We start from the raw sequence: 7873 nt of genomic DNA on the forward strand, positions 1-7873 counted from the left end.
GCTCCACCATGAAGCCACCCGCTGCCCTTCATTTTCCCGGTCGCCTTGCTTTAGAGCTGGGGAGACACATCAGAGAAGCCTTCCAAAGCCCCGCCCCTGCCCAGCCCTGCATGACCACCCAAGGGGACAGTGGGGTCCCACTGGCTCAGAAAGTGATGCCTCTCACCCTCTTGCTCTGTTGCCAGTGGAAACGTGAGCAGGACTTCGACTTGCAGCTGCTGGAACGGGCCGTGCCAGGGGACAGGAAGGAGCAGGAGGAGAACGGCTGGCTGAAGGTGCGCGCTGTCCCCGTCACCGAGCTGGACCTGGAGCCGCAGGACTATGACCTGGACATCAGCAGAGAGGTGAGGGCAGCTGAGGTCTCTCCACTGCCCTGCTCCCAGGGAGGCCAGGCCATGGGGGCTGTGGGGGCCTCCTGGTCTGATCAACCCCTTCTGGTCCATGCTCTGGGGATGTCCTGAACAGGGAAGGTATGGATGGGGTCCGTGATGGAGGCTTCTCTCTCTCTCTCTCTCTCTCTCTCTCTCTCTCTCTCTCTCTCTCCTCCTCCTCCTCCTCCTCCTCCTCCCCCCTGAGTCATTTCACTTCTCTGTGTCTCGTTTGCTGGGATGAGGAGGGTTGTGCTGAGGCCTCAGTGAGTCCGCATGTTGCCAAGAGCATGAGCAGTGGTCGGGAAAGTCCAGGACCTCGCACAGAGGAGGCATTGAGTGGGGTTGATGGCTGCTTTGTTGGGAAGCATGCCCTGGGAGACTGGGCGGGGGGGTGGGGGGGGCGGGGAGCGGGATTTGGGGAAGGGCAGAAAGGTACAAGTTCCAGCCAGAGGGTAGGACATTTGCCTTGCACGCGGCCGACCTGGGTTCGATTCCCAGCATCCCATATGGTCTCCTGAGCACCAGGAGTGATTCTTGAGTGCAGAGCCAGGAGTAACCCCCATGCATTGCCGAGTATGACCCAAAAAGAAAAAAAAAAAATCCAGCCAGAGCAGAGAGCAGTTTCTGATCGCAATTCTTCTGGCGCCCTCTGGTGGTGCAAATGCAGCACGACTGGACAGGCCCAACTGGACAGCAGCATCTGCTCAAGGGCGCTCAAGGGGGTGACGGGTACAGAGGCTTCAGGTGGAGCCGTTTGTAAGCACTGTATGGCCGTCTCGGGCCATCTGGTCCTGCTTTGTGCACGTGGCCTGCTTGCAGACTCTAGATATTTGTGAGTAAAGACGAGTAAGGTCCCAAGTGTCCTGCAGATGTGAGCAGAAGGACCCGGACCCCTTCCCCCACCCCACCCCCAGGCCTGATGATATGGAGAATATATTTATTTCTGAGGGTCGGGGGTTCGGGGGTGCCCTCAGAGTCTCCAAGACCTGGGCTAACTCGGGCTGGGGCACTAACGAGGCCAGTCCCCTGTGCTCAGACCTTTCCCTCCACAATGGAAGTGTGTCTCCCTGTCCCGGTTGTCTGGCAGTCAGGGGGACAGTCCTTCCTTATCTCTAACCTAAATCCCTCCCGCGACAATGCCCTCCACTTCCTTCCCCGGATCTGCTTTTCTGGGAGGTAACAGAGAAGAGCTGGTTCTTGCCGTTCTCCCTGCGAGTGAAAGGGCATTGCAGTGGGGTTAAATTCTATTCCAGACCTGTGCCGGGATTAGATGAAGCTTTTTAGAAACCTCAGTTGACCCTGTTTCTTTTTTTTTTTTGGTTTTGTTTTTTTTTGGACCAAACCTGGCAGTGCTCAGGGCTCCAAGCTCAGAGATCACCCCTGGAGAGTCTTGGGAGACCATATGGGGTACCAGGAATCGAACCTGGGTCAGCTGTGTACAAGGCAAACCCCCCTATTCACTGTATTAGCACTCCAGCCCCTAATCTCACTTGTTTTTGGCAATAAAAATTTAATAAATTCTTAGACAAGACTTTTAACAACCACATGATCAGATATAATAATTTTCACACTAAAATTATTTTTGTACTTACTTATTTTAATATTTGAGCTTCACTATCATCAATTTTAACTCTTGTTTAGGTGTGGCTTTTGTCTTTTTTTGTTTTTTCTATTTTTCTATTTTATTTTTTTTAAGTTTCATGTTTTTATTTTTTAATTATTTTTATTTTTTATTGAATCACCATGAGCTACAGTTACAAAACTTTCTTTTTTTTTTTTTTTGCTTTTTGGGTCACATCCGGCAATGCACAGGGGTTACTCCTGGCTCTGCACTCAGGAATTACTCCTGGCGGTGCTCAGGGGACCATATGGGATGCTGGGAATCAAACCCAGGTTGGCCATGTGCAAGGCAAATGCCCTACCCACTGTGCTATCACTCCAGCCCCAGAACTTTCATGTTTAAGTTCCAGTCATACAATGATCAAACACCCATCCCTCCACCAGTGTACATTTTCCACCACCAATGTCCCCAGTATCCCCCCCATTGCCCCTCCACTCCCCCTGCCTCTATGGCAGACAGTTTCCCTCTCTCTCTCTCTATCTCTCTCTCTCTCTCTCTCTCTCTCTCTCTCTCTCTCTCTCTCCTTATGGGTATTATGGTTTGCAATATAGATTACAGATAATGAGAGATCATCATGTTTGTGTTTGGGCCTTTATCCAGTTACAGCACACATCTCCCATCCTAAGCGATCCCTCCAACCTAATCCCATTTAAAACTGCTTTTTTTTCTTCTTCTTCTTTTCTTCTTCCTTTTTTTTTTTTGTTCCTTTTTGTTTGTTTGGGGGCCATACCTGACATTGCTCAGGGATTTCTCCTGATGGTCCCCAGGGGCCATATGGGATACGGGGGATTGAACCTGGATCAGTCACATGCAAAGGAAAGCGCCTTGCCTGCTTTGCTCTCTCTCAAGCCCCTAGTTTTCTATTTTCATTGTAGGTTAGGTAACATGGTTGCAGTACGGTTCAATTACAGTTGTTTTTGTACAGTGACTGAACCCCACCACCACTACCCCTACTAGTTGTCCCCCTATTTTGGGGGGCGAGGGAGTGGGGTGTGGGGTCATACTCGGTGGTGCTTGGGGATCCCTCTTACCAGGGATTGTTTGCGGTTAGCCTTGTGCAAGACAGGTGCACTGTACCTCTGGCCCCAGCTGAGCCATTTGAAAGAGCTGTCATGGTTTAGGAAGGACGAGTTGCCTTTGGCATCCTTAGCTCGGGCAAGGAGGTTTCACTGAGCCAGGCAGGCGCCTAGCAGGGAGCAGCGGAGGCACTGAGCCAGCCTCCTCCTGCCAGAAAGCCTTCCCTCAACCGCCCGCCATCCCAGGGGGACTGGGCCGTGGAGAGGCAGCAGGGGCAGGAGGGGGCGAATCAGGGAAGCTTCTGGAGGGAAGGGGGGAGGCCAGGAAGCCCGTGGGGCAGAGGGAAGCAAGTTCTCGGCAGTTCTCTATTTGGGGTTCACCCTCCCTGACCCAGGAGACTTCGGCAAGCCTGGGGGTCCCAGAGCCGGAAAAGTTGTGGTTTCTGGTGGGGAGGGGGGCACGGCTACCCGAAGGACCACCAGGAGCCTCTGTGCTTGGAGGCGTCCCCAGCCCAAACCGTTGCTCTGGGGGCTGCCTGAGAGGGGTCAGGGTGAGGTCCGACCCCATAGCAGCCCCTGCCTGCTCTGCTGTGGGATACAGCTGGGGAGGGGCAGGACGGAAGGGACTTTGGAGTCACCGGGTCGTGGCTGAGCCAGTCCCTTGGCTGTTGGCGCCTGTCTGCAACCCCCTGTGAAAGGGGTTGGTACGGGGGCAGCATCCCCCTGCCCTTTTCCCCACACGCCTCTGATCCCCACCCGTACCGCCCTCTCCCCTGCGCAGCTGTCCAAGCCCGAGAAGGTCCCCATCCCTGAGCGCTATGTGGACCTGGACCCCGAGGAGCCGCTCAGCCTGGAGGAGCTGCAGGCGCGGTACCGGAAAGCTGAGAAGATCCGCAACATCCTGGCCCGGTCCAGGTGGGTTGGCGCAGGCCTCCCCAGGGGTGCGGGAAGGGACAGGGTCCAGGGCAGACTGTTCCCCGCCCCCCCCCCCATCTCAGCTCTGCTCTGCCCCTGGGAAGGGCAGGCTGGTACCCACCCGCCTATGGTCGGCAGCTCAGCCTGGAAGCCCCACGGCATTCTTGGGGGCCAGTGGGGGAGAGGGGCATGATCACAGTCGGAGAGAAGCCCGTAGGGGGTGGGCTGGGAGTGGGGAAAGGGGGGCACAGGCCTCCACCGGGCTCTCTGGCTGTCGGCTGGGCCTTTCTGCACCCCTCGGCCCCTCGGGAGTGATAGGGATGTAGACCACCCCTGGCACAAGCTGCGCTCTTGAAGTCAGCTGAGTTCGAGAGGGGGCCCACCTGGCCGTCGTTAGGGGGCAAGTCGGGCCCACCTGGCCGTCGTTAGGGGCCAGTTCAGGCCCACCCAGCAGTGGCTAGGGGCAGGTCAGGCCCACCCGGCAGTGGTTAGGGGCAGCGGGGTCCTCCTCCTCCTCCCCGGGGAGCGTGCCCAGCCCCGCTCTGGCTCTCCCTGCAGCGTGGGCAGCCTGCAGCCCGCGGCCGCCCAGGACCGCAGCAGCTTGACGGACGTGGGCTCGCAGCTGCAGGAGCAGGAGCGCATCATCAACATCTCCTACGCGCTGGCCTCCGAGGCCTCGCAGCGCAGCAAGCAGGTGGCAGGTAAGCGGCGCGGCGTGGGGTGGGGAGGCCCGGGGCCCTTCGGTCCTGGACGGGGTGGCAGAGGGAGCCAGCGGGTGCCCGGGAAAGGGGCAGGAAACGGGAACTGGGCGAGACCCTGGGTCCCCCCTTTGCTTAGGTCCCCGGATCAAAGTCCCCAGCCTCCTCCTCAGGCTGGCCAGTGCTGGGGGTCCGGGAGGGGTAGAGGTCGGGCCTCCCTGAGGCAGAGCCTTCCCTGGGCCGCAGCTGCTCTCGGCCTCCCATAGGGTCTGACCCCAGGGCCTAGAGAGCCCAGGGTGGAGCCCCCCGGGGGAACCTGGTGCAGGGACTCCAGCTGCCTCTCATCTCTGGATGCGTGAGGACGGGGCTGGGGTCTCACGGGAGTCTGCCCTTCCCCCCACCTCCCCCAGCCTCGCGCCTGCGCGGTGTTCTGGGCAACTTTGGGCAGCCCTTGCGCGTGCACACACACACACACACACACACACACACACACTGACCTCCTCCTGGTGATGGGGGCTCCCTCTCCCCTCCCTACCAGGTGGGGGGTCCCGGCAGGGCTGCTCCCCACCCTCACGCGCCTCCTCCTCTCCGGCCTGTGCTTGCTCTGTACGGACGCTCCCTCTTCCTCGGCAGCCCCCCACGTCCCCCCACACCCGCACGAGGGCAGCCGCGGGGTCTCCCCACTCCCGTTCGCACCGGAGACCGGCCTGGGACACGCGGGCCCTCAGCCCGCCCTTGGTGACTGGGTCCCCCAGCCCCTCGTGGCGGCACCTCCCTCCCGGCCCTGGCACTGCTGCAGGCGCGGCCGCGGGGCCTAACGCTCTTGGTCCCTGTGTCCATCCAGCGAAGCAGCTGCCTAAAGCCGCCCTGTCCTCCAGGACGGTGCCGCCCTACCCCCCTTTAAGCAACGGACTTCACTACACCTTTGTCTAACACCTGCAAGTAAGAGCTCTGCCTGGCGTGGCCCCCTAGTGCCGAGCATGACCCCCCACCCATTGCAGTGCCGCCCCCCGCTGACGCTTCCTTCCTGGGCAAAGCGGCCGCTGGGCCCCCACCCCCACCCCTGGAAGGGAGCAGGCAGGAGCTCGGTCTCAGGGGCTCGGGCCTAATAGAGAAGGGGTGCAGGGGTTTGGCTGGGGGGGCGTGGTAGTCCAGGGTCCCCCTGGAATCACAGAGACTCGGACCCTCCAGTCTGCGTAACTTCCCCGGCCCCAGAGAGCCACGCAGGGCTGGCCCAGCAGCGGGAGGGAGCACAGGAAGGGCCAGGTCTCAGCTCAGAGCACTTGGGTTCAGGAAGTGAAGGAACCAAAGTCCGGGGATGTCTCGGTCCCACACACAGCTGCAGAAACTGAGGCACCAGGCGGGAATGGAGAGTTCCCTCCACGTCACACGGAAGAGGTGTCAGAGCCAGGACTGGGACGGCCCTGGGGACTGTCACTGAGGTGGGGGGTGAGGGGTGCTGTGGGGGTACCCAGAGGTGGGGGAGCTCAGAGATGAGAGCCCTGCGGGTCCCTGGCTGGTTGCTGCCAAGTCCAGTTGCTCCCCTGGAATGGGAGAGTCAGAGCAGGAATCAAGCTGCCCCCCAGTTCCCACCGACTGTCTCCTAGTGCGCCTCACGGAGGCCCTGTTGGCCTCAGGGGCGCCCCTTGTTTGCCTGCAATGCACTAGCATTTCCTGGGGGTCCAACAGGCCTCTCCAGGGGATCCTCACCCCCTTTTCACAGACGAGGAAACCAAACTCCAAGACCTCGGGCGGGGAGGAGGGTTGTGGCTATCCATGTCAGAACTGGGCACCAAACCTCTAGGGTGTGTCAGCCGAGCCTGGATCCATGTGCCTGCCCCTTTGGACTCCTCCGGGCCCTGCCCTGGGCACTCAAGGCCTTTGCATGAGCACTTGGGTGTGAGCACTCAACAGAGTCTGTCCTGCGGCACCCAGAGCCAGAAGATCCAGGAAGAGGAAAAGAGCCAGTAAGCCCTGGAGGGCCAGAAGTTCAGGAAAATGCTCGGGCAGGGGCCCCGGGGGATCAGTCTGTCCCCACGGCCTGAGCTGGTGACCAGCAGAGGGAGAGCTTAGTGCGTCCCGCCCTGCGTGACTGTGAGAGGCCCTCTCTGTCCCAGCCGGGCTCGCTGCCCTCAACCTCCCTAGATGGCTGTGAGCGCCCCACAAAGGCGGAGAGACGACCCCAGGATCCGCTTTGCTCAAGCCTTGGGTGCTGTCAGAGCAAGGACCCAAGCTAAGGGTCCAGGAGGGGCTGGGGGGGGGGAGAATTTTCTAGAAGTGGGAGGAGTGGAGGCAGGCTGGAGCCCAATGCCCATGAAGTCCCCCGCAAGCCGAGGGTGCCCCCCGCAGCGGCCGCCTTGCCCCTGCCCCCTGCTCTGCTACTCAGCCGCCAGCCCGCACCTCCCTGCGTACACCTGTGCCCGTGTGTGTGCCCGTCGCCTGCCCCGCCCCCCCGGGTGGGCAAGCCTCTACCGCCTCTCATTGTCCCTCTGCTCTTTGCCAGCCCAGGCAACCACTGACCCGTGAGCCCGTGTGCCGAGGAGACAGCCGAAGCCGGGGTGCAGAGGAGACAGAGCAGGCTGCCAGCCGCAGGGTCCTCGCCAGAGGGGCCACGTCCCGACACAATGCCCCCTCCCCTTACTCCCCCCCCCGTGGGAAAAAGAAAGACTTGTTTTAGTGCAGATTCCTTTTTACCTATGACCAAGGCACTTTTGATACATGCTGTAAAATACTGACACTGTATTTTAGAAATCAGAATCTATTTTATCACGTTGACCTCAAGGGCTGAGTGGCTGGGAAGGATGCGGGCATGGGGAGCCACACATCCGGATTCAGGGACCCTTTGGGTGGCAGGTAGGGAAGGGGAGGAGAGGGACCCACCATCGGGGTTGGATAGTGTGCCCCGACGGGCGGGTGGGCAGGCAGGGTTGGGCACCAGCCTGGGGGACCCCGTCCATCCCTCCCCGCCCCCCACCAGCTTCAGGCATCAGTCTCTGGCTGCAGTTGGTGGCGTGGTGCAGGGAGATCCTGTGCCATGGGACAAGGGGCTGGGTTGAGGGGCTGCCTTCAGCTCCAGAACTTTGATGCCCCAACCTGCTCCTCTCAGCAAAGGGCTCTCCTCGTCAAGGAGGAAGCAGTTGGCTTTAATTCTTAAAATATTCCTTGAAACAGAAAAGGTGAGGAAGCACCTTTTATTGTATCTTTAAGCAATAAACTCCACTCCGGGTGGCTTCTCCCTGAAATTTCCCAGTG

General features: G+C 59.8%; 1 protein-coding gene across 3 annotated transcripts in view; it reads left to right on the forward strand.

Annotated features, from left to right (window-relative positions):
- Window positions 1-7534, forward strand: part of PLEKHA7 (pleckstrin homology domain containing A7) — a 251647-nt gene extending 244113 nt beyond the window's left edge. Inside the window, exons 26-29 of one of the 3 annotated variants that reach the window (XM_056115859.1) lie at window positions 186-344; window positions 3790-3923; window positions 4482-4624; window positions 7125-7534. In XM_056115859.1, the coding sequence (XP_055971834.1) occupies window positions 186-344; window positions 3790-3923; window positions 4482-4624; window positions 7125-7147 (459 nt within the window). In that variant the 3' untranslated portion in view covers window positions 7148-7534. Of the gene's footprint in view, window positions 1-185; window positions 345-3789; window positions 3924-4481; window positions 4625-5465; window positions 5556-7124 lie in introns of those variants that run through there. The other 2 variants (XM_056115860.1, XM_056115861.1) reach the window with 2 other exon arrangements.
- The last annotated feature ends 339 nt before the right edge of the window (window positions 7535-7873 follow it).

Source organism: Sorex fumeus, unplaced genomic scaffold (genome assembly GCF_029834395.1).
Source record: "Sorex fumeus unplaced genomic scaffold, SorFum_2.1 ptg000030l, whole genome shotgun sequence".
NCBI lineage: Eukaryota > Metazoa > Chordata > Mammalia > Eulipotyphla > Soricidae > Sorex > Sorex fumeus.